The sequence below is a fragment of the Neofelis nebulosa genome, chromosome 3 (genome assembly GCF_028018385.1).
Source record: "Neofelis nebulosa isolate mNeoNeb1 chromosome 3, mNeoNeb1.pri, whole genome shotgun sequence".
Lineage (NCBI taxonomy): Eukaryota > Metazoa > Chordata > Mammalia > Carnivora > Felidae > Neofelis > Neofelis nebulosa.
This window is the reverse complement of record NC_080784.1, coordinates 141,482,018-141,509,141: the sequence shown is the minus strand read 5'-3', so window position 1 is coordinate 141,509,141 and position 27,124 is coordinate 141,482,018. Positions and strand designations below refer to the sequence as shown.

General features: G+C 37.9%; 1 protein-coding gene across 3 annotated transcripts; it reads left to right on the top strand.

The window, feature by feature from the left end:
• The first annotated feature begins 287 nt into the window (after window positions 1-287).
• Window positions 288-23,314, top strand: FGF5 (fibroblast growth factor 5). 3 transcript variants are annotated; one of them, XM_058722138.1, is made up of 4 exons: window positions 291-907; window positions 8,581-8,684; window positions 12,493-12,545; window positions 20,068-23,314. In XM_058722138.1, the coding sequence occupies exons 1-4, from the start codon at window positions 547-549 to the stop codon at window positions 20,384-20,386; spliced, it is 837 nt and encodes a 278-aa protein (XP_058578121.1). In that variant the 5' UTR covers window positions 291-546; the 3' UTR covers window positions 20,387-23,314. The 3 variants fall into 3 exon arrangements, with proteins under 3 accessions (XP_058578123.1, XP_058578121.1, XP_058578122.1); XM_058722139.1 differs by lacking the exon at window positions 12,493-12,545 and having other exon boundaries at window positions 294-907; XM_058722140.1 differs by lacking the exons at window positions 8,581-8,684; window positions 12,493-12,545 and having other exon boundaries at window positions 288-907; window positions 20,068-20,203.
• The last annotated feature ends 3,810 nt before the right edge of the window (window positions 23,315-27,124 follow it).

The window sequence follows — 27,124 nt, the reverse complement described above, 5'->3', positions numbered from 1 at the left end:
ACTCACTTCCACGTTTAACCCCCCCCCCCCCCCCCCATTTCGGCTGCTGCTCCCTGGAAGACTCCCATGCTCGCGCGGAGGTGAATTCCGCGCCGTTGGCTCCGGTGGGAGGGTGGCCGTGCGGCGCGTGAGAACTGCTGGGGTGCGTGGCCCCGGTCTGCGCGTGCCCAGCGTCGGGGTACAGCTCCTCTCCGCCCGGCTTCTCCTCCCACTCACTCTCTCCCATCTCCTCCCTCCTCCACACCCCCCGCCCCCGGGACCGCGAAGCTCCCTCCCCGCACCGGCCAGAGAGTACACAAAGCGGCGGGTGAGGGGAAGCTTCGCAGGCGTGCACCAAGCAGTGAGATCACTGGCGTTATAAATATCCCAGTTCCTGCGCCGAGATCCATTCGAGTGGCCTCTCTCTCTCTCCCTCCCTCTCTTCCCCGAGGCTATGTCCACCCGGTGCGGCGAGGGGGGCAGCGCCAGAGGCACGCAGCCGCGCGGGGGCTACGGAGCCCAGAACCAACCCTACAAGATGCACTTAGAACCCCCGCGGCTGGAAGAATGAGCTTGTCCTTCCTCCTCCTCCTCTTCCTCAGCCACCTAATTCTCAGCGCCTGGGCTCACGGGGAGAAGCACCTCGCCCCCAAAGGGCAACCCGGACCCGCAGCCACCGGTCGGAACCCGGCGGGCGCCAGCAGCAGTAGGAGCAGCAGGGGCACGACGTCTTCCTCTTCTTCCTCCGTCTCCTCCTCCCCCTCGGCTTCTCTGGGCAACCAAGGAAGCGGCTTGGAGCAGAGCAGTTTCCAGTGGAGCCCCTCGGGGCGCCGGACCGGCAGCCTCTACTGCAGAGTGGGCATCGGTTTCCATCTGCAGATCTACCCGGATGGCAAAGTCAATGGCTCCCATGAAGCCAATATGTTAAGTAAGTTGCTCGCCCTCCTGGCAAAGCGCGTCCTAAGCGGGCGATGGGGGGATTCGGGAGGGACAGAGGCTATTCCCTGGCCCACAGGCGCACCTTCCGGAGCCCTGGCTCCTGGGACTCAGCTGTCCCTAGGAACGGCGGGGCGGGTTGGGTGGAGGTGCATCTACATGGCGCGCACACGCGCACCCCTCTTGTGGGTATGAGGAATGGCGATTCCTGAGGTGTAGTCTACCAGAGGCTGGCGCACAAGACAGGTACCTTGTTTCCAGTTTGCCCGGGTCCCAAAGAGAAGCCTCCAGCCGGTGCCTGGAGAAGAAAACAAAAATCTTTTGCTCCTTTAGTTTCTGTTTACCTTCTGCTTCTGTTCACTAGGCTAACATTTTTCATGAGGCATCAAAGTGCATCCCCTTTCCTTGCCTATAACTGAACAGTTATTTTTTAAAAGAAGAATCAGATCTCACATGCCGGTCCCCCCAACTGCCACCATAAACCCCAAAGTAAGGTACATGATACATCCATGTATCCGTCTATGTCTCTTGTATATGCATATTTGTACATTATATACATATAGAATATAGGAGAGATCAGACATCCCCTGGTTGGAAGAAGACAGCGATCTGGAAAACTGGACACGTTTAGAGTGGGATACGTGATAGACATTCGAATTATTAATTCCAGAGTTGGGTTTAGCAACGTTTAAGTATGTTGAGACCATGACAACACCCTGTTAGGAAGCGGCCAGCCTTTGGTCCCCAAGGACGATTAAGGAAAAGTTCTTTATTTTGGAAGAAGGTCAGAGGAGGTTCAATTCCGTACAGGTGTACATCGTGTTAAGCTTTTTTTTTTTTTAAGCTAAGTTTTACATTCTCTGAGTTTTCTCTTTAGCTGTCTTTCCCCCCCCTCTTCCTATTGCCTCTTTCTTTCCACGCCATCTGTGTTTCCAGACCTTCGCTGGCTGCCCCGCCTCTGATTCCTCTCACCGCCTCTAGGTAGCCAAGGGGAGAGATGATTTGGGGGTGTGTGCGAGACCGGGGCGATCTCTTTGAGGCTTTTCCTCGGTAGGGCCAGATCGCTCATCCAGCAGGGGTTAATCCAACAGATAGACACAGCCGGGGCCTGCGAGATAATCAGGAAGAGCGGGAACGGGGCCAGGAGATCGCTCTGCGTACGGTCACCTGGCTCCGTGTGGCCGCCTGGTAGCTCCCAGGTGTACTTAGCTTCCTTCCTTTCAAACCCACAGCCCTACGGGCCATTCAGTGGGCTTCTTACTACCCGAGCAGCAGAGGAGCGCGGGAGCCCCAGCAGGGCAGGCAATCCGGGAGCCGCTTGCCAAGCAGGGCTGGAGGTGTCGCGTCCATGGGGTACCCCGCTGGCAAGCCTCCTCCGGAGGGGACAGGAGGCGGGATGTGGAAGACCTGGCGGTTCGCGCCCGCCCCTGCCCCACACCGGTCTTTTGAGCTATGCTGCTCCAGCTGGCGGTGTTACACGTGGTAGGTGTTACACGTGGTAGCCCCCTGAACCAGAGAGGGGGCTCCTCCAAGTGTGCCCCAGCGAGTCCCGGGGCCTCCCACGCGCCCCGTGGAGGAGGCTGTTTCTACGTTTCAAGGTTCATTTCACTTTTATGAAACAACTCAACCGTCTTTGGAGATAAAGGGCAAGGTCTGTTAGGGTGAAGGGGAATTTTCCAAGATTTCAGGGGCAGGGAGAGTCACGTTAATTTCAGAATTTCCCTTTGTCTCTCTCATTTCCCCGCACCCAACTCTTGAGTCCTTCAGACACCAGAGCTCATTCCCCACTTCTAGTAATCTTTCCACCTCTCTTTTTCAGGAAACCTTTTTCTGTTCTGCTCTTGTAGTTTACCCAGGAAATTAGCACCAGCAGTAGATAACTTCTGTGTTCCCAAGGGAAGACACAAAGTTAGCATGCACCACGCTGCAGGTTGGGATTGAGGCGAATACAAGAATGTGTCTTTGGTGGGTTTTGGTGTAGTAGGGATCTCTGAAAACCAGATTCATTCCCAAGATATTTCTCTCTTCTCTTGGAAAAGACAAAGATTCTGCACCTTAGGCCTTGCCAGAGGGGAAGTTCTAGAAAAGCAGAGAAAAGAAATTGAGAACACACCAGCAAAGAATACATTCAGCTAAAGAAGGCACTGACCAATATCTTTTCTTTCCAAGGTACAATTTATTTTAAAATCCACTTTGAAAGATACTTAAAAAGAACAGGGATGTTTATAAAACAGTGCCTAAATAAAACCTCCTTAATTTAATACTTTTCCTAATTCATTCCAGGTTAGAATAGGCTTTCAGGGTTTAGTCTGTATCTTTCATATGGTTTGCCATCATTCTTCACTCATTCTTCATTCATTCATTCATGCACCTATAATAGGCTACTTAATTCATCAAGCTTGATATTTTGACTGCTTTTGGGAGTTGGAGGATTTTTTAAAATTTGTTTTTGCCTTCCATAGCTGTTTCACGCAGAGAAAACCATAACTTAAGTGTTTAAATCACAGCAATTTTCTGCTTTGTGATGTCTGGAGTGTCCAACACTACTAACTATGATTTTTCTACCACTGGTGGATGAGGAATCTATGAAATGTGTCATGTGTAGTGGGGGAGCACGTAATTTGGAAATTTCAAATGAGTCTCTGCCCTCAATATCTGTGAAAGAGAATCAGAAGCCTGCTAATTGTTGGCTGGTCATCTACTTCTTTGAAAGCAGCACTTGACAGTTTCCTGACACATACATAAACTAAAGCATTGGTCATGGACTGTTGGTTAGAGTATACAAGGAAACAATTGTGTAAGTCTCACAAGAGACACAGAGCTGGACCAAAAAGGACCATAGAGGTACCTCATCATCTCATTTTACTGTCTGTGAGTTGGCAATGATAGAGAACTTACAGTTTTTTTTTTCTTTTTTTTGTCACAGCATGCTACTTCAGAAAGAGTCAAAACTTTGCCATCAAACTGCAGTCTAAATGGTTCTTTTAAACTCAGTAATTTTCTGTAATGTTTGTCAGGACAGATACATATATCTGTACATATACATATGTTTTACAACTATCATTTGATGTTAAAATTTCGGCAAACTATGAATGTTTTCTAGTTTCACCATCAGAAGTACACTCAGGCCATAAAGTTTGAAACACAGTTTATTTGGTTAAGGCATACCACTTAATATGTCCTTATCTTCTCTTATACAGTAGTTAGCCCAAGTTTTGGACACAGAAAAAAAATAATCAAGCTCATAACATTCTTATTATGAAGAAATACTAGGGAAGAATGAAGAAAGATGGACAAGACAGATGATAAAATCCAATTATTGAATAGAAACAAAGGGTTTGCTTTAATTCATGAGCTTTCAAGTTTAGTTTCAATGCTTCTGTTGACTTATGGTGGGCCATTGAAGAATAGGCAGTCAAGTAATTCTCAATTCAGGGAGCAAAAGTTGAAGGTTATGGCTGCACAAAGCCAAAGTTCACACAAAATAGGAAAATTACAGTCATATATTCTGACTAAACTGAATGCTCAATTTTACTAATTTTTAAACATTGAAGTTCACTATCAATTTTAGTGTCCTATAGAATCAACCTTTCTATAGTCCCCCAGAATCTGTATCTACTGAATATAAAAACTCAAATGGAAATTTTCTATTGCTGATTTAATCATCAAGGTCTGCTACACTGGGCATTTTAAGACTCAGATTTGATAATGATACCCAGACATCTGTGTCTATGTGAACACAAGTAGAGAAACTTCCATTTTAAATGATTTTTCTTTGAGGATTTTCAAATGGGCTTCTGAACATGGGATATCTATGTCATTCTAGTATGTTATTTACTAAGAAATGAGAAAAGTGAGAAATCTGCGTAATTTTATCAACCACCATTAATAGAGTCCTGTTGTATTAAAAACTCTGGAGGGGACTAAGGTAAAAATGTAGACATATATTTTCTTCTTGAAATAAACTTACTTTGTAATATATGCCCATGCTTGCAAGTAAGTGGATTAAACAATGTGTGTATAAATTCTTGTCTCCTTCAATCTAGATGTCAACCCCCAAATTACATCAAGAGAAAAATGATTCCTTCTGTTCAGCACTGCTTTTTTCTTTTGATCCTCTTACATGTGAACTCCCTAGGAAAGATAACACATTGTCTCTAGCACCTTAATGTGAAATAATTATACTGATCCTCTCTCCTTGCCCCACTTCCTAAGTAGGAGAGAACCAGAATTGCAGGAAAGTAAAACCTGTGTCCGTAGGAATGCTCATATGTGTCTGTATGTATGTGCAGGTGTCCTGAGAAAGGAAAGAGAGGTAGTGACAAGGTCAAAGAAAACAATGCAATTTAGCAAACATGTATTGGCTATCTATGGTCTGTGAGATACACTTAGCCTTCCAGAATTTTGCTTTAGGGATACCATCCTGGTATCCATAATGTGAATTGTAAATTCCGATAAAATTTATTGTTATTGAATCCTAGTAAAAGTCAGGAAATTACTGAAATTGAGAAAAATTTAGTTTTAGAGAAATGTTTTCTGGGATTTCTATATGTGTGATTTAATGCATATGGGTTTAAAATATTTAGGACTCTTTAGTGAGTTACTGAGATTTGGCATAGTAAAATCAATAATTGTGTGATCTCTTGGAGGTGGGGTCAGGAAGCTGCATTGTAGGGCTTGTAGAATCTGCTCCAACATTCTAGTAAAAAAGACATTGTGAAATTACTGTTGAAATTACTTTGGAAATTATGATCTTAATAGCATTCCCAATATTACATCATAATTATGTTAAGATTTAGAAGATCATCCCAAAGTTGCCTTATGTGTTATTTTATCTGATCTCATCTTTTATCTTTCCTGCATTCTTTATAATTCTAAATAGAATAATATATGTGAAGGTATATTTTTAAGCTTTCAATTAAATATAACTTTAAAAAAATTATAAAATCCATTCATTCTCAGACAAATATCATTTTTATAGTAGAACTTGCAAGAAAACAAACCATGCAATATATAATAAAATAAGAACATTTTACATATATTATCTTATCTCTCCCATCTAATTTATCACAATGGAAAGTTTACACAACATATACACACAGAATGTACAGTGTGTTAGGAAACAAGTTAAATGACTCAAAATAGGCTTTTCTAAAAATAGAATATGTTATGGTCAGAAGTTGTAGCTCACATAGACAAAGCATTAATGCTCCCATTAAACAAGTATTTCTAGAGACTTTGTCTTGATCTTTCAAATATTAACCTATAAACATATGTATCCAATAAGAATTTTATCTTTTATGCTATGGTGTATTTTTTCACTAACATGCAGGTTTGCATTTACAAAGTCAAATACTTTTCTGTAGAATGGAATAAAAACGCTCTAACAATGTAGAACCATGAGTAAATTGGGGGAAAACATACAACCGACTCTCCTTTTCCACCAATCCCATATTGTCTCTTTTGTTTCTATTGTTCCACACTTAGACAACTTATCAGGTTTCCATTTCTTGCTTTTTAACACATGTTTACACAGCATTCACAACCATACCCCCCATCTTCCAAATATCTAAAATCATCAATGCTGTTTTTAATATCATTCTGTAATTGTATATATATAACTTTGTATCATGTTCTATTTATGCTTTATTAATTATATTATTACAGTATATTGCATTGTACATTGTATCTAACTTTACAAAGCATTATGTGTGCTTTGTCACTATTTGATAAAATGGCAATGCTTCAGAATCTTTGGGTGCGCATCACAAATAATTTATATGGCAACATCTATTGAAAAGAGCATTTTGAAAACATTTTGAAGAGAATAATTTATGAGATGACAGTTTCTTTCGGAATTTCTTCCTAAAAGCAAAACTAGTTCCTTCCTAATAGTTTTTGTTTTGTTTTGTTTTGTTTTTAAGAAACATCTACTAATAAAAGTGGTAGTGGCAGTTTTCTTGAGATGTGCTTTATTTACTCTGGACTAAATACTCTTCTAACAGAAACAATAGTTCTTCTGCTACCCTTTTCCCCCATGAACTTTCTAATCAAGTGCTTTTAAGAAGTCAAGTTGAATAAATAAACATACAGCAGTATTTGCTATATTTATAAGGATAAGCTCACATTGTGCAAAAAAGTACCCAATGAATATATTCATATATATGTATTTATATATCTTATATATATGGTTACTCTCAATACTACCTTTTTAATAAATGAAATAATTTTATATGTACTTCCAATACTGCAGGGGAGGTTGCTATTTTAAGAAAATCTGGTGAATTTATCTGTTCAGCAGAATACTGCTAAGATATCCTAATTAGTATATATGTTCAGAATATAATAGATTGAAAGATTGAGATTTTCTTCCCTTCTCCTTTCCATCCTTTTTTCTTTCCTTCCTTTCTTCCTAGGACAGGTCTCTTTTTAGCTATAGTGAACTATATTATTTTGTCCCCCCCCCCCAATTTTTTGCAATTTGATTAGGCAATTAACAAAAAGCACTACCATTTTCTCATGTTCATATAACATTATGTATGAGTTTACGATAAACAGGCAGGAATTCCAGTTATATACAGACTATAAATTTCATCTTCTTAAAATACTCTATAAACTGTGGTATGTGATTCTCTTGACATAGTGGATGTGGACTTTCTTTCTTTTTTTAAAAAAATTTTTTTTAACGTTTATTTATTTTTTTGAGACAGAGAGAGACAGAGCATGAATGGGGGAGGGTCAGAGAGAGAGGGAGACACAGAATCCGAAACAGGCTCCGAGCTGTTGGCACAGAGCCTGACGCAGGGCTTGAACTCACAGACCGCGAGATCATGACCTGAGCCGGAGTCGGACGCTCAACTGACTGAGCCACCCAGGCGCCCCTGGACTTTCAAATTATTATAGGAGACAGAGGGATGTTGACTTGATAATGCTAACTATGAAATACTAAATATAAACAATAATGTAATAAAATACCTTATTAATTTTTTTTTTGCCAGAAAAGCCATTTAAAATACAAGATGTCTCAAACCATAATGCATTAAACACTCATTGAGCCAATAATCCCAAATTATTTATAATGCTTTCAACAACTTTTTATGTGTAGTCTTTAAATGAACTACTCACTGAATGATTGAATATGGTATATATTAATTTGTACTTATATAGTTATTACAATTTGAGAAGAGAGATTTAGTTCATGTAAGTATTATTTGTCTCTGGCTTTCAAGTTTCTATTAGTATTGGGTCCAAACTTTATGAGTTTCAATATTAAAAGCATTATATTATCTCTGATAGAAAACAATGGATGGGAATTCTTTTGAAAAACATTTAAAGAAATTTCCGATTCCTTTACAACTTGAGAAGATTATTTCTATTGTTAAACATTGTTTACTAAAAATCACTTATTATTTGTAAGGGAAAAAAGAATTATTAATGAACCAGGACTAAATTTTTGAATATTAAAATTTGTTATTTTAAATGAACACTTGAGTGCTAGGCTTTTCTTTTTTAACATAAGGAATGTTATGGAAAATAAGGATGTTAAATACCGGGGGTTTTTTAAATCAAAACTATAAAGAATGAAAAGAATCTGTGTAGAAATTTAATTCTTCACAATATATATAGAGGAGTCTGTGTTTTATTTTGGGATTTCTGTCATCCTAGGTATTTTGGAAATATTTGCTGTGTCTCAGGGGATTGTAGGAATACGAGGAGTTTTCAGCAACAAATTTTTAGCGATGTCAAAAAAAGGAAAACTCCATGCAAGTGTAAGTAGAACCACTTTATGTTTGTTCAAGGTGTTACGGAGATTTCACATTTGTAGAATGGAATGAAGTGATTTTCCACATTGGTAGAGGGACAATTTGCTCAGAGGACTTCATGTGTGTGTGTGTGTTTTAATTATATGTACATTTAACCAAGGTGATTGTACATGTTGTTGCAAGTAACCATTTTTATATTTTATTTACTGGAAAAGATAATATACAGTCCACAAAAATTTTTAAGGATGAATGTATTTGAAAATAGCACTCTCAAATTGATTGCCATTTTTCATTTACTGAAATTGGCCCAACTGAGGAGAAATATCATGGAAATAATATAGAACATTTAAAATGTACCTGTTTATGGTGGCTGTGTGTGCATTTTTAGTAGATTAGGTTCTTATTCAATTTTACAAGCTATTCATGATGTCACAAATTAGGTCAAAGTAATATAACCTATTTTCACATCAGTAAGTATGGAGAGAAACCAATAATGAGAAGATTTTTGTTTCTTGGAGAAACTTAATTTATTCATTTGAGGAACTCTAATTTTGTATTTTTGTTGCATTAAATGGAATACTTCTCAAAATTATGAAGACTAATTTTGTACTCAAAAATTTCTACAAGCCACATATATGTGTTGTAACTGATTTACAAATTAAAGATTTCTATGTTTTTTTTCCAAAAATGCTGATTACTTGGGAAGCATCAAAACTTTTTGAAGATAACAAATATGTTTAACTTAGTTTTTCTACTCACAGGTTTGGTTTACTTGTATTAGGTCCATATGCACAGCACCTAAAGGTGACTTATGCTCTTTCTGTAGTTTTGTCCTATTAGGTCATTTGTACAAAGTAGTTATTATTTAGCGTTAGTCCTCCGCTTCTTATTTTCTTTAATTCCTACTGAACGGATTGGAGAAATATCACTTTTCTAGTGTTTGAAGTATGTAGGAACTTTTAGCTAGGAGTGTAATCCATTGAAACTTACTATTTATGATTTTTTACCTATAGAACTTTAAAAAATTCAGTGAGAATTTCACTTGGTTCGATTTGTAAGAATTTCAGTTTTCTTTTTTCTAGCATCTCAAGGTGATTTTTTAATACCTCTTGGAGGGGATAGCAGAATTCAAGCTATCTGTTTAGTTATTTGTGGATTAAATGAGATAATACATTTAAAGCTTTTAAAACAGTATTTGGTGCACTGTAAGTGCTCAAGAAATACTATCTGTTATATGGTAAACTAAATATAATAGATTCTAAAACTCAGTTGGTTGAGATAAATGGAAAACCTTTGCTCATCTCTTTAATCACCCATTGCAAGAATTATAAAAAGGTTTACCTACTTCATTTTCTGAGGTGGTTATTGTATTCTAGCAAGCTCTACTATAGTTTTCATTAAGTAATCACTCTTTGATTATTTATCTTAAGAGGCAAACTTCTGCATCACTGTGGAAAAGTAGGACATGCCATTTTATTAAAAAAAATTGATTTTAAAAAATCCGCATGCAGAATAGAAAACAATGACCAAACGCATCTGAACACAATCCTTTCCCCCAGTCTACTTTAAGATTGTAAAAAATTGAAACACTTTTGGAATCTAAGCATCATAATAAAGTGTGGTGCATGTAAAGAAACTTTCTCTTATTGCTTTGTTTTGGGTAAGCACCTTAATTTTTTAAGTGTTCTGACTTATGCCCTAGTACATGCAAAAAATAGACCAAACTTGGGCCAGCTTCAGGGTAATTGCCACAGAACTCGAAGCATCACAAATGGATGCCAATTAGAAAGGTCACACTGAGAGGTGAGGATACATGATTCCTCTGTCAAATGCAAGAAACAAATTTCCAGAAATTTGACCCAAATGTCTAAGGCTAGCTGGCTGAAATAATGCAGATAATGCAAAAACAGCATCTGTTATTCTTTCTCATCTTGGCAGGCTAAAGTTATTTCATGGAATAATGACTTTTAAACAGTACAAAGCAAGTCTTGCTCTTGTCACTCACTGAAGCTCTTTGATATTAAAGTCATTCTAATGACTTTGAGCTGAATTGTAGATAAAAAAATTAAGCCCTATGATTATGTGGATTCTTCTTAAACCTATTGTCCAAGCCCACTTTCTCTTATCTGAGCTTTTATTAGCACTTTTTCTCTAGATGGAAACCTAATTAAATTATAACGTGATTTATTTTTAAGGAAGTTGAATTTGGAAATAGTATTAATCCTAGCAATTATCAGTTTTATGCCCAGATGGTTTCTTCCTGTTTTCTTCTAGTTAAACACGTTGAAAAATTACTCTTGTAACTTTAGATATAATCATTTGATTTAGTCTTGATTTTCAAAAAATTGCATGGTCACTAAAAACGCTAAAAACCTTTATATTTTTAGGATTAAATGTATAATTTGTGAGTTGCTTTAAATTAGTAACTGTGCAGAGGCAGTTAAAGCCTACCTTTATAATCATTTTTATATATATATATGTGTATATTTACATCATATTGTACATCTTAAACTTACACAATGTTACATGCCAATTATACCTCAATAAAACTGGAAAAAATTTTAAGCTAATAGAGTACTTTTAAGGTTTTATATATAAAATAAATATGAACCAAAAATATGAAGCATTCATATAATTCTGGGGGAAGTAATTTCCATACTGTATTAAGAAATATTCATGGATAATTATAGATTCTCAGCTTAGTTTTTATAGTAACAATTAGAATATTAAAAATTAGTTGCTGGGCACAGACAACGCATTTGCATAGTTCTTTAAAAGTTCTTTCACTCACATTATCTCATTACATGATTAGGTGAGGAAAGAGTCTTAGAGATGTTAAATAATTTCGTTAAGTTAACACAGTTAACAAGTGATTGAACCAGAACCATCCTTTTAACATCCTGTTTCTCTGCAAATGCTATAATGCTTTGTAGGTAAAATTTAGTTGAGAGAAGATACTAAATTTTGTTTGGAACCAATTACATTGTTTTCACCTATTATTTTATAGGAATTAACAATCGCACAGTTTAGTAATATTTTTATACTACATGTCAAAGAATAAATATTGTGGCACATCCTTACAATATTTTTGCTCGTGCGTCGCCTCCCCATCTCATGCAAACTCTGTTCGGACTCTTTTTTTCCCATCTATTTCTGTGTCTTTAGTTTCTGTGTCTGCCACAGAACCTATCACAGAGTTTTGCACACATTGGTGGTTCAATGTGATGATGCGCCACATAGGAAACGCCTCTCAAAGTGAACTTTCAAAGCAGAAGAGAGCTATATTTTGCTCACTGAAAGATTTCATTTATAAAATGCTTCATTATCAGTAGACGCAAAGATGGCAAACCAAAGTATGAGCCCAGAATGGGTACACTTAGGCAATATTTGTACTGATTTTTTGTGTGTGTGCTAAGTTTGTTAATTCAGCGTGCATGGCTTCCTGACTCAGTCAACCTACACATGTCGCAATCTATATGCAGCTCTCCTTAAAAGTTTACTAGTAAACTTCAAATACACAGTGCAGCCAGATTCCTACCATGCAGGTTTTCTCAGCATTCTTTACAAGGGTGAAGATGTATGGTCTTCTCCTTCTTCAAGATGTGTTGGGAATCTTCGAGAGTGGGAGTAGGTGACTGCTTCCCAAAGAGCCATGAGGGTGAGTCAGAGCCTTCACTGAGACCTCCACTGTCCTTTTGAACTCATTCCAGGCTGAGGTACCTTGTGGAAATGAGCACCCTTCTCTTTCTGTCTCTGTCTCTGACTGCTCGTCTGTTCCTGTTCCCTCCTCACTCTGTTCCTGCTCTCTCCTCAGGTTTGTTATCTCTATGGAAATCCCCATAGAGCACCTTTCTGGATTTATATGAGGTGGGTGCGGATGTAGGAGTGAGAGACCTTAAGTGTGGTGCTTACAAGCATAGTTAGATTGTGTCATTCTAGTTAAATTAAAACTAGTCATTTTACTTAATCTTTCGCTTCTGTGGTTTTATGAATTGTAAGAGGACAAAGACTAAAATCATGATCTATTGTGATAGTTGAGCAGTTTAAATGAGATAATACATATAAAATACTTAGAATAGTGCCTGGGAAGTATTCAGCATTTAATTTAGAAAAGATCTTCCTTAATTTGCTCTCAGGCAGCTGTTTGATGATCCTGTCTCCTCTCTTAGAAGACGACTTTCTGATTTGGGGGTCAGGCAGCTGTGACCCTTCAGATATTTAGACCAGCCCCAAATCCTGTTTATCACTGACCTTTTTTTTTCCCTTAAGGTCCACTTTTAGGCACTTTTTGTGCCTACAGAGCCCCTTATCTCCAGAGTTTCCTTTTTTTGCAAGAAACCTAATTTGAAAGCAAAATTCCCAGGCTCAAGGTCTTAAAGAGGCAAGGGTTTCTTAATGATCATAATCTCATAACACTTTTAGACCCCTGTTGCATCTTGTTCTTTTCCTAAAGAAAATGTAAATCTTGGAAAAGATGGTTGTAATGTATTTTTTTTTTTGCCTTTTCGTAAAGCACGAATGATAGCACATTACCTATTGGGGAAGAACCATTTTAGCTTATTTTAAAGATCCAGAGAGAAGCATGTGGTAGAATTATTTTTGTTTCTCAGGGTTTTAGGGGATCATGTTTGGAAGGAAAGCTAATTGCAGAGTTTACGAAACAGGCATGGAATGTGTGCTTGATCAGCCCTAAGCAAGGACTAGAACGTCTTCCTTTCCTGGTTTCGGAGGGTGCCAGCTGGCTTGCCCGGGATGGGAGTCTGGACTGGACTTCCTGCGCTGGGGGCAGTGTGAGCAGGAGTCAGCAGCCTCGAGAGCTGGGCATGTTTACTGAAAGGGGAAATGGACGCTTGAGCAATAGTTACCATCATTATCATAAAAAAATAACCTATTAAGCACTCCACTCTCCCAGTCAAGACCATGAGCTCTTTAAAGGCATTTGAATAGAAACTTCTCTTGCCCTCTAAAGGCTTTCAATTTACGTAGTAAAACTGAATGTCCAGTTATTCAGTCTCAAAACTGGGGTCAGGGTGCTGCCTTTACAGTAAATGCTGGTTTTCCTGTAATTTCACACTATGTTGATCAGCTAGAGAGCCTATTTTGTTGTGAAAATCTGGGTGCCATGAATTAACTTGCAGCTTCATTTCAGCCTACAGCGAGAGAGGGTGTTCTATTTCTCCAATGGTTGGGGGAATGGCTTTGTTTTTTATCAGCATTTTTGTCAGTATCGGCAACTTCAAGACAAGTAGGACTATACAGAAATCTAGGAGATGTCCTTGGGTCTGTATAGCGTGAAAGAGCTGGAATCTAAGAACCAGAAGATGGGAGATTTAAGTCACAGGTGCTGACCCTGGCATTTGGTAAACATGGGGCTTTAGATGAATCTTTGTCTTTATTTCTCTGACTGGAGAATTAGACAATAGCATCCTACTAGTCATGAGATTATTGTGAAGGTGAACTAATAGATGCAAAACCCCTGGTGCATACAGTAGCCCTCAATAGCCCCTCTTTTTGAGCTGTTAAAAGCATCAGAGGGAAAACTCTTACTTCACCTGCATCAAATCACACGGGGTGCTGGTTAATGATGCAATTCCAGGGTCTCACCTTAGATTTACTAAAGACATAACCTCTGTAGATAGGGCCTGGGGAATTTGCATTTTGAACTGGCTCCCCAACTAATTTTAAGTCAGTTCATAAAGTTTGGAGGGGAACAAATCCTGTGGTTGTGATTCTTCATTACATTACTTCAGGCTGGTTTATTGTGAAATCCAACTTGTGTATTCCCTCAGTCACTCAGGATGAAGAACTGAGATATATAATGGAAAGATGTCCAGTGCCAAGCAGGAAATAGGCCATGCCCTGGAGATAGCATAGTATGGTTGCAACTGACCTATACAAAGCCTATGTAGTAAAGAGTAAAAGGCAGCCCTTTGGGTGCATGTTGCCCGGCACTGGGCTGTTCCCCTTGGTAGCGATGGGAGCAGGGGCTGCCTTTCAGCCTTTAATCACCACCAAAGGTGCGTTCCTTCGTTCAGGGAGCTTTAAGCACAACCACACAAAACAGCCTCGGCTAAGGGCACCTGGCCGGGCCGCCCCGTAGGTGGGAGTAGGGACAGGAACCAAGAAGCACTAAAAGGAGGTAGGGAGCCAGAAGCAGGGATGCCTGCAGTCAGGAAACTTTGCTTACAGTACAATTTGGCTTATAATTGTTTTTATTGCAGTCTATAATAATATTTTAATTATTTAATAATATTGCAGCCCACAATGACATTTTAATTATTTGTATTTGGTTAATTGTTTTCTTCATAAGGTTTTTCAAAAGAGGGAGGCAAATCAAAGAAAACGAAGTGAAATAAAGAAGTAAACTTGATTAGTACTCCCACAAACTCCAAGGATTATACTCACGTTGGTGCAAATTCACTCCTCTCTCCATACCTCTTTCATATGTTACGTATTTACTTGTGTTGTTGCACGTAGTGAGAATTGGTACTTGTTTGCATAGACTCAACTCATTCGCTGCAGGATCCTCACTCATCATACAACACGATATGTACTAAGGAACAAAACTATGTTGAGAGGTTTCAGAAAGCTTTTTGAAAAATATTGTTTCAGAAAGAATTTTTTGTTTGGCTTACTTGACGCTCAGATTTCAACAACGCAGAATTAGTCTTTTTTAAAATATCCCGGTTAACCAAAATTTTACCTTCTTTGAACTGAATTTGACCTTTCTTCTAAACATCCATTGTGTGTTCTCACTGTGTGAAGAGGTGAGTAGAAACAAGGCACGGCACCCTTCTAATCCAAAATTCATGTTTTCCTTAACTGCACTCTTTCCCTTACTCTGAGTTATTAGGCTATCCAAGCAAAAATAGTTAAATTTGTTTAAGGTTTATTTGTTTTGTCCATTAGGACTATATTAAATTACATAAGAATTAGCTGGGTTGAACATTTCATTTTAATTTTGCAGTTTTGATTTGTTGAATGTAACTTGTTTTTACACTTGCAAGATCAAGGAGAAATTAAGGAGAGGGGTGACTGAGTGTTGAGTAAGCATCAGACTCTTGATTTCAGCTCAGGTCATGATCTCAGGGTCATGGGATCAAGCCCCACCTCAGGCTCTCAGCACAGAGCCTGCTTGAGATTCTCTCTCTCTCCCTCTCTCTCCCCCTCCCCTGCTCACGCTTGCACATGTGTGTTTGCATGTGTGCATGTTCTCTCTCAAATAAATAAACATCAAAAAAATTAAGGAGCAAAACATATAATGTAGCTCAACAAGGAACATGGACAGGTCCATGTCTGTATTGTTTCTCATCATAAAAGTGGCAACTAGCACAGTGCCTGGCCTGTGATACATAGTCAAAAAGATCTGTGGAATAGACTGGTAAAAAACGAATTTGAAACCAAGATATTGGTTCTTTATGTTCGGTGTTGTGGCTGATGGTGCTAGCACAACGAGGCAACGGGGATCCCGCTTTCAATAGCTTCTTTGAAATTTCATTCACCTCTCTATCTCACACCTCAACTATAGAAAAAGTCTTTATGTCAATGTCACTCTTTCTAGGGAAACAATGTAGTTCTATTGTTTTAAAAGTATATAGTTTGCCAGGGGCACATGGGTGGCTCAGTCAGTTAAGCGACCGACTTCTGTTCAGGTCGTGATATCACGGCTTATGGGTTCAAGCCCCTCATCTGACTCTGTGCTGATAGCTCAGCACCTGGAGTCTTCTTTGGATTCTGTGTCTCCCTCTCTCTCTCTGCCCTTCCCCCACGCACCCTCTGTCTCTCTCTCTCTCCCCCTCTCTCTCTCTCTCAAAAATAAACATTAAAAATTTTTTTAAAGTATGTATTTTGCTAAAGAACTTCTGATAATTCAAAGGGGATTTAAAAAGTTAAAAGTAACCTGGAAGATTTATTATACAAAACTGTGTAATGGTAAACATCTATATATTCAAACACCTGTAGCTAAGAACTATATTGCTTAGTGACTCTTTGCTATAAAACTGGTTCACGCATGATATTAGAAGCTGAAATTCATTGTTTAGGGTCACCGTCTTGTCTGAATGAACAAGGCCAGGAATAGTGGCAGGAACAGTCAATCCCCTCAAGAAGAAACCAGATCTCTTGGTGAAAAAAATTTGCTGAAATCTTTGTTTCAAATGGTGCTGTTCCATCACAGCTGGAAGAATTTTTCAGACAAAACATTAATTTAGAAGTCAATTAAGAAATCCAAAACAGTCTGACCGCCTTTACTCCTATTCTAATGCGGGATTTTGGAAAGGCTGTGGGGCTGCACGTGGTGTGTGGGTCCTTAGGTTCTGAACATCTCTGCCCTGGGTGACAGTTAAGTAGCTCTTGAAAAATCTAGAGCCCAAATAGCCTTCCTTTGTGTTAAGAAAGAACTTATGGACATGAATATTAAGGAGGAAAAGAGAATGGTTTTAGATGAAATAATTTTAGCAGGTGGAGTCGGTGAGCTTTCACTCATCTGAAGATTCTAAGATGGAATTGCTATAGGTTTAATTCACCGTGGTGTGTGTGTGTGTGTGTGTGTGTGTGTGTGTGTGTGTTTGTGCCAGTAAAGAAAAGGTTAAATAATGCAGTACACTTTAAAAAACCTGTCAAAATTGGATAAAGTGGTCACTGCTATTTCTATTTCAGAAAATAGACTTTTGCAAAATAGGACTAGAAGTCAGGTTTGGGTATAATGTATTATATGTCTTTAAAAATGTTTTTCAAATACATGTGAAGAAAAAAAATGAGGCAGGGTAAATATACCTGCTACTCTGTTTGATTAACCCCCCTATACCTTTCTAAAATGCTTATCCTTTTATGTAGCAGAAAACATTACAAATGGCTATGGCATTTATTTTAAATAAAACTTTGGGATTATCTAATGAAATGAGAAAGCATTTAAGTCCTTTTAAGAGCTAAGTAACTATAATAAAATCTACATTTGACTTGTGAGAAAGTCTTTTTAATAAAAAGAAAAATAGGACAGTGATGTCAGCATAGCTCCCTTGGCCTAGACATAGGCTGGTAGGGTATGACAAGATGACAGGAATACCATAAGCGATAGTTCTTTAAAACATCTGTTTCCAGAAGCTAGAGATCAAATCCAGGGAATCACCAGTAGACTTGTGGAGATTCTAGATATATAGCTTCATAGTTCTCAAATAAAGAGCTTTATTGATTGAACTCTACTTGAATGTAAGGAACTTGGGTTAACCGTCGTATGTAACATAAATGCTCTGTTGGAAGTGCTCTGAAATTGGTTGTCTTCCAGTATTGTCTCTACTTGGCACAAGTCAAAATATTCATATGACCGTCAACAGTAGATCTAGGTAGATTCCCTTCCACTGTTCTGACTTTCAGATAACAGCATTGTGATCTGTATTGCAGAGGAAAGCTTGGCATTATTAGAAAAAGTAAGAAAAAAATAACTTTTAATTCTAGTATAGTATCTCTTGGTCTGATATGGAAAGTGTATCATATATATATTTAGTGTTTTTCTATATAGACATCAGTGTATTTGGTATTTGCAAGCCGAGGAATTCTATACAATGGTGCTCCCTGAAATTGTGAAACCCAGTGATCTAGGACAGGAATTCTTATCCTTTGAGAGTTATGGCCTCTTTTGGGTTTGATGAAAGCTACCAATATTTTTCCTAGAAAAATATTCTGGTATTCACAATAACCCTGTGGATAAGACTTGTGGATAAGGAGCCTGACACTAAGACATTGATTGGCAGAATTGGTATCTGATCACAGATCTGTCTGCACGCTTATGCTCTATACCCCCAGACCATCTTCTTTTAATTCCTTAACAGAATCTTCTGTTAAAACTTAACTTTTTAACTAGAAATTTCAAAGTAATTTAAAGACAGTAACAGAATTGAAATATATTAAGAGTTCCTATTTTTTAAATATACATTGATATTATTTCACTATGTACACAGTAAGCAGAAGTCATCAGCATTCCAACCAGAGCAAACTAAGCATTTTCAGAGCTTTTACTGGCCTGCTTTGTCAGCCTTATCTCTTGTTCCTTCTACCATGAATCCTACATGGAAGTCATACTGAATTACTTACTACCTATAGTAAGTGTCATGTTGACCTGTGAGCACACTGTTCCTGCTCCCTGAGAATCATTTCTCATGTCACCTTGCTAATATCTTGTACTTGAAGACTCAGCTCAGATGTCACATTTTCTAGGAAAACTTCCTTGCCCTCTGCCAGCCGCCTCCATCCTCTTAGATTCCCTTCCGCTATGCTGTCATTGTTCCCTCTGCATATCGCTCTCCTCATTCCCTGTATCAAGCTGTGCCATGACGGATGTCTACTTGTCTGCTTTTGCCACTATTCTGGGAACATTTCAAGGGCAGACATTATGTGTGTGTGTGTGTGTGTGTGTGTGTGTGTGTGTGTGTGTCTGTCTGTCTGTCTATGTCTGTGTCTGTGGAGGGGAAGAGAGAGAAAGTGAGAGAGAGAGATCTGGATGAAGTATTGCTAGTGACTCCAAAAGTAATTTTTTCTTCTTGGCATCAAATATTCTCTCCTGTATCACTGTGTGAAGATATATTTTTTCCTAAAGAATTCTAACACATGCAATATTAATAGGGCCATATGCTACCCCTCTCTCAGCACCATGAATCACACTGATAACATTGAAAAATGTATTCTTATTTCAAAGGAATAATATGACCCCATTTCTCGAAACATGCATTCATGTTTTATCAGGCAATTGTTCCTTAGTAATTCAGTTCTATTTATTTTCTTGATGGCTTAAGAGGGGAAAAATATTAAAATATTAGAAGTTATTTTTTTACTGCAAATCTCAAAGTAATTTAAAAACCATAACAGAATTTCAACATATTAAGGGTTCCTGTTATCATTTTTAGATACATTGATGTTATTTCACTAAGTACACAGTAAACAGAAATCAGCATTACAAAGATGAATAAAGTAGGAAGATAGAAATGAAAATAGTAATTTAAAGCAACTTTTTAAAAGAAGCCAATATGTCTTCGGGCACCTGGGTGGCTCAGTCAGTTAAGCATTTGTGTGAGTCTTGATTTCAGCTCAGGTCATGATCTCACAGTTTCCTGAGTTCAAGCCCCACGTTGGGCTCTGCGCTGACAGTGCTGAGCCTGCTTGAGATTCTCCCTCTTTCTCTGCCCCTCCTCCACTCACATTCTCTCTGTCTCTCTCAAACTAAATAAATAAAAAAAAAACAACAAAAAAAAAGAGGCCAATATGTCTTTACAAGAGAGAATGGAGGACAAAGCTTTCCGTCAGTGGAAATTTTGGTTTTCCTTTACAGTATAAGACCTCATTTTATTACATGCTGAAAATATTACTATTTACAAGTTTTTCTTCTTTCCCCCACCAGGCCAAATTTACAGATGACTGCAAGTTCAGGGAGCGATTCCAAGAAAACAGTTATAATACCTATGCCTCAGCAATACACAGAACTGAGCCAGCAGGCAGGGAATGGTATGTGGCCCTCAACAAGAGAGGGAAAGCTAAGCGAGGCTGCAGCCCGCGGGTTAAACCCCAGCACATCTCTACCCACTTTCTGCCAAGATTCAAGCAGCTGGAGCAGCCAGAACTTTCTTTCACGGTCACTGTTCCTGAGAAGAAAAAGCCACCCAGTCCTGTCAAGCCAAAGGTTCCCCTTTCTGCACCTCGGAAAAGTCCCAACACCGTGAAGTACAGACTCAAATTTCGCTTTGGATAATATTCCTCTTGGCCTTGTGAGAAACCATGCCTTCGCCTCAGGAGTTTCCACGAGTGTCTTTATGGCTCTGAAGAAAAACGTTCGGATACACCTTCAGCTACACTCCACCGTAGTGAAGTCCAGTCACTGGTTTCAGCGCGACTGAAACAAAACTGTTTTCTGATAGGAACTGAACTGGAATTCTTTGTCCAACATAGGGAGCACACTGCTTCAGTCAGGACGACATAAAGCCTTTTGCTTTATGCTTCGTGCATACTCTGTATTTTGAGAAAGTTAAACAGCGTGGACTATGTATTTTTCTGACTTTTACAGAACAACCTGAAAGAACATACATGATACATTTTTATTTTTGGTTTCCAAAGAATATTTTGATGCAGATAAAATATTTTATTAACTTTTGTTTTTTGTTTTTTGTTGTTTTTTTTAAAAAAGTACCTCTGCATTGAGCATATTTTCTTACTTTTATTTTAATTAATATGACATAACCATTTGAATGCAGTTTATGAATATAAATGTGTTTATAGCCCATTTGTAACATGTGGATTTTTTCATTTTTCTCATTCATCGCACTTTCATTTTTTATTTTTATTTTTTACCATACCTCAGATAATGTAAGTTTAGTCCATCATCTTACAATGCTTAAATTCTCTTCAACAGCACCAAAAGCTCAGCTTAGATTTGTGTGTGTGTGTGTGTGTGTGTGTGTGTGTGTGTGTGTGTGTGTGTTTGCGTGTAAATTCATGACAGTATGTGGAATCCTACCCCTTTGGTGGCTGGGCTATAATGGCTTAGGAGTAAGGAGAGAATTAAGGATTTTTTTTGATGGTATTATACACTGGAGGTAAGGAAAAGGATTTGAGGCACAACTACACTAAGTCTGCAGCATTTACTGGGATCTGATTCTGTCTTGCCTTCATTTCTCCTTTTATCTATTCCCCTGCCCTCATTCTTGAACAGCTGGAGGAATACATTTTATTCTGTCCATCAAGCACACACTATGAAACCAGAGTGCTTAAAAATACCTCTTCTATGACCCTCTGCTATTCCCACTGTATAGATCCATGGGGAGCAACCCACTTAGCAGAAAAACATGGAAAATCGAAGAAGATGAATCGTGTAACAGTTATGCACGTCAAGTTCTGTTGTCAAAAATATTCTTATTACTCAGCCAAACACCCTTTGAGTTTGCTGTCCTAAAGGTAACCATTCCAATGAATAGATTGCCCTTTAGAATAGATACTCCCTGATGTATATTTTAAAAAAGGTGGCCGTGCAATAGGGGAAATTTAATTTGGGAATTTGATGATTGAAAATAGCACTTTAATTCTCAACCTGCATACTGAATGCTGGGCATAAATCACAGAAAATTTGGCTTAAGAGAATTTACGTAATTTATTTACTTTCCTGGGTAATCATTTCTATGGAGTTCTATAAAATATAAGTGTTTATATCAGAAATGTGCCTGTAAAAAAAGGTACAGCTAATTCTCAGAAGTATGTCTTTCACAGGAAGAGCAGAAGAATTCACAGAAAGTTTCTGTTGTATGTTTAAGCATGCTTCTTTTCTTTTAAAGGATACTAACAAACTTTTCTAAAGTTTTGTTTATTTTGGCACACAAATGCAAAGTAGCAATTTATCACAATTGAACTTACTACTACTTAAGCAGATTGCCTTATTTAAATAGAAATAAACTATACACATATGATATATATGAAATCACCCATCAATGAAATCATCATGCCTATACTCTAGTATTGTGTTTTATTATAAAGCCAATAGTCTGATTAGACATTGTTTGCATTTAATACATGATTTAAAACATATCAAATGAAATACTACAAAATTTTTATTTAATTTATAAATTAAAATTCTCTTGGGTTAAATGAAACAGGGTTTTGGAAACAAAATATGTCCAACCCTCATCCAGCTGGCATATCACCTTATATACACAGTACAAAGCTGAAAACAACCCTCTAGTTTACTCTAATATATTGTTAAGAATTGTACACCGTGTATCAAATTCTTAGTACACATGAAAAATTAAAATTGTAAAACAGAACAGTAGACATGTGTTCCTAAATGGGCAAGGAAAAGATGATATTAATGATGATTAACAACAAACTAAATTAATGCATATATTACATTAGGCTGATGCTGCTGGTAGTTGAGGTTAAACTGCAAAATAATAGCTTATCTTGTACTCTAGTTTGATTTGATTAGTACATGAAAGTTAAAGTAGGATAGTTACTAAATATATATCATGCAAGTCAGGACTCATTAATTTCAAAATTTAAAGCCAAGCTAAAATTAAAAAAAAAAATTAAATTACACTTATCTTCAGTTTACTGGCCATACACAATTACATTTAATTAATGCTCACTGACGCTTAAAGTTACCTAAATTAATTAATTGAATGAACTCATGTACAGAAAACACGTATAAATGTAACTCCTTACTAATACCTAGAACATTTGAAGGGGGTCCTTGCTTACGTCGTTTTTGATAATTTTTAAGTAACTTGGCCCGTCTGACATCAAATACAGTTGTTTAATCATGGTTACATTTACCTAAAAACGTCAATGAATTTGACATTAAAATTTACGAACCTAATTTGCCTAGGAGACAGTAAATACCTTCCTATTGAGAATTCAGTTTTATTAATTATATTATGTTTAATTTAAGATATTCTTTATTTAGAACATCTATAGAAGTAAATAGAGGGTTCCAATAAGATGTAATAATACTGTGGTTTTATTTCACAAATAATACCATCACTTGTTTCTGACGAAACTAATTTGAGAGGGTGGATGTATATAAATTATCTTAGTTCATTTGCTGAGTTATGGTAGCCAGAAGTTCAAAATTATGTGATGATAATAAAGGATACCAACAAAAGTTATTTCTGAATATAATAATTATATTGCTTTAGATGCTTTTATTTCTTATGACTGAAAATAAAACAACTATCTGCCAGGTAAATTTTTTATAAAATTGATCTCGAACTAGAAAACTGAATAATTTTCTTACCTTGACATGTTTGCCCTTCCATAGGATGGAGGAACCAACTATGACTTCCCACATTTTCAGTAACAAAATGAAAATATTGCACTAACCAAAACCTTGAATTCTGGCACTGTGCTGGCATTGCTACAATGAGAAGCAAATGAAAATCACTTGTTGAAGACATTCTATACCTCCTTTAAGATTTCTTGCATTGCTATATCTAAATGTTGATCATGTGAAATCTATTTTTAAGCCAATAATCTTTTTAAAAGGTTTTGAGAGAAGCTTTGAGACACGACTCATCTAATTTTTCTTTTAGTAGTTAGTCCAATTGTACTAACTAGTTTTTGAGATATGATTATCATATAAGTAGATATTAGTTGAAGAAAAGAGTTAGCTCTCCATCTAACTCTACCTATTGGAAAGTCTCAGGAGAGAGAAGGGAAGAGAACCCAGCCTTAGCTGAGTCATGGAGACACTCTTACATGTAAGAATCACAAACAACATTCAGAAACACTATGAGACAATTGAGCTACAAATCATGCATCCATATTTAAGCAATTTTATGTAATAAAATAGTAGATCAGAGATCAAGAGCTCTTACATACTTTTTGTTAAATTATCCTTTTTTTTCTGGCTCTGCCATATATCTATCCCACATTACTCTCTAGGCCTTGTTTTATCATCCATCATATGATCTTTAATGTCATTTCCTGCTTTGTCATCAATGATCGTACAAGTCTTAAAATGTCGAGGTACCGAAAAAAGGACATGGTTCCCTCTCAGATAAAACTAAAAATTGATGTCCAGATTACACTGGATAACCACATGAAAAAAAATTGTCAATGAGGTGATAAACAGAGATATTTTTTAAAGAGATATGTGTCTTGGATTAAAAAAAAATAAACTAAGCATGAGATTGGATCAAGAGATTTACAAAATGGGGATCAACTCTGGGCTTAGCTTTATGAAGGACTTTGCAAGTTTGAATGAATCCAGAGGGGAATGGTCAGAGTAGTATCCTTGTTGATAATTAATAGTTCTAAGACCTTGTCAAACATACAATTTTTCAACATCTCTGTTCTGAGTGAAATCCCACTTTCTCCACGAGGCCTCCTAGAAATTCATAAAGGAATATGAGTAATCTCGTCCTGATGCCACTCCTCCAAATAAGTATAGCTTGTGACATAAATTTCCTCCTCATTCCCTTACTTTAGTATTTTCTGAGATCCTGCTTTATACAGGATCTCAACTAGTGAAGCATTTCTTTATTTGCTCAATACTTGTTCAGCATGTTCCTTGTGGATATTAACATCAATGTACGCTCAGAGTTTGAATTTCTGGAACGAGTATATCTGCCTTCATTGTACATTACCCAACCCAAGTTCAGGCTGATAAAAAGAACTTCAGAAACACTCTTAGAGGATAGCAATTTTGTTTTTCCAACGTTTTTTTTTTTTATTTATTTTTATTTTTATTTTTGGGACAGAGAGAGACAGAGCATGAACGGGGGAGGGGCAGAGAGAGAGGGAGACACAGAATCGGAAACAGGCTCCAGGCTCCGAGCCATCAGCCCAGAGCCCGATGCGGGGCTCGAACTCACGGACCGCGAGATCGTGACCTGGCTGAAGTCGGACGCTTAACCGACTGCGCCACCCAGGCGCCCCGAGGATAGCAATTTTGAATGACATGTCTCTCTGACTTAAAGACTCCGTAGAGCCTATGGGATATTCTACTTATTCCAGAACTTGGTATATAATTATATTTATGTGTAGGTCCCTAGCATATGACCTAGCATAGGTCCCTAGCATATATTTTTGCATAGGTCCCTAGCATATGAGCATAGATGCTCAAAAATGCTTATGGAATGGATATAGTGCTGAGTAAGATTTGATGAAGATAATGATAACAGAAGTTCATATGACATAGGAAATGGCTCCTGCAAGAAAAGGAACACCTGCTACCCCTCTCACTGTACTTGGACTTCTCAAACACAAATCCTGAGTCCAAACTAAAAATGCCAGGCACACGCAAGCTGCATTTAAGTATGAAGAAAGTACTCATTGTATGAAACTTCAATGTCGTTGGTAATCATAAAAATAGGTTACTGTGCAAATCCTGATGCTTTTGCTATTTGCAGGCCAAACAAGCAGTCCAGTGGGATGTCAGTAGGTATCAGTGGGAGAGTGAAGACGTTTCTTTTTGGTAATTTATTTCTAGATGTGTTTTTTCCCCTCAACTCAGATAAACTCTCTCAGAGAAGACCGACGTTTGCTGTACCCTACAGAGAGATTAGTGAATACATAATCACAAGGTGACAGGTCTGGTTCCAATGTGTTTCTCATTAAATTCTCCGTCATTTTCTCTGTGGGAAACCGGAAAACTTATCAGATTTTCATAAAGAGAGGTGAATTTCTGCTGAGGAGGCAACACAATGTCTTTTACTCTCTGGAGTGCAATTATGTCTCTGCTTCCACAGCAACACTTCATTTTACCATAGGGCTCTCTTTGAAGGATGCATGTATTCCATAACCCGTTTCCATACTTTGACACAGGTTACATATTTACATTTTTAAAGTTTGCTGGTTGTCCTACATTTTCCCCAGTAAAGGGCCCCTGAGAGTAAGTGTAACTGCATGCTAGAATGTTAAATGGACCAAAAGGATATAGCAAGACCTCCCTAACAGTCACATCCTAATGGAGCATGGGACAGAATAAGTTTACATTTTAGAAAGGAATAGCAGCATACAAGCTGTACGTTCTCAGCCTAGCCTTTTTTATGCATATAAGGATGCATTGCAAAGAGGTAGAAATATGTTTTCTGTTGAAGTAGTGACAGAATAGAAGTCACGTCGATGACCCCTATAACTCCCCTTCGAGGCCTGCAGCTCTTGTCAGTTATGATTAGGAAAGAAAGTCACACCCATATGTGTTGCCACGTTAGTCATATCTCTGGATAATAAAATTGGATCGGCTCAGAGTCAGTTTTCACCTTAGAAATCATGTTGTTTGAGGGGCACCTGGGTGGCTCAGTCAGTTAAGCGTCCAACTCTTGGTTTCAGCTCAGGTCATGATCTCATGGTTCATGAGATCCAACCTGGCATGGGACTTTGCTCTGAGCATGGCACCTGCTTGGGATTCTTTTTCTCCCTTTCTCTCTGCCCCTCCCCTGCGTGTTCATGCTCACTTTCTCTCTTTCTCTCTCTCTCTCTCTCTCTCTCTTTCTCTCTCTCTCTCTCTCTCTCTCTGTGTGTGTCTCTGTCTCTCAAAATAAATAAACAAACATTAAAAAAGAAAAAGAAATCCTGTTGTCTGAGATTCTCAGCCTTTACCATCTGGACAGCGAGATACTAAATGGGAAAGAGACACACATCCCAGGTTGCTGGCCCAGAGCACAAACCACAAGATCTCTCTACTAGTCAAGGGAGTTTAATGTTTAATGATGTGAAATCAACTCAGTCTAGCAAACTCCCCAGTCCAAAGGAGCCTGCCCCAACTAAAAGAATAATGATTTCTTGGTTGCTAACAATTTATGGCAGGAATCTCTAATACATTTCTAATGAAAACTTTCAATGTTCATTTAACCCTTTAAAGTACACTGCCATTGTGCTGAATTCTAGGAATAAAACTAAATAAAGGACCCGTGTGGGAGAAAACTTATACTCTGGCTTCTATTATCAGGGCAATGGATCATATCTTCTGTGTG

What these genes read in the sequence shown, in the direction of transcription:
- FGF5 (XM_058722138.1), top strand. Translation starts at nt 547, where the DNA reads ATGAGCTTGTCCTTCCTCCTCCTCCTCTTCCTCAGCCACCTAATTCTC. An exon ending in CCATGAAGCCAATATGTTAA is followed by an intron (nt 908 to 8,580) that starts GTAAGTTGCTCG and finishes CTGTCATCCTAG; the next exon opens with GTATTTTGGAAATATTTGCT. An exon ending in AAGGAAAACTCCATGCAAGT is followed by an intron (nt 8,685 to 12,492) that starts GTAAGTAGAACC and finishes CTCTCTCCTCAG; the next exon opens with GTTTGTTATCTCTATGGAAA.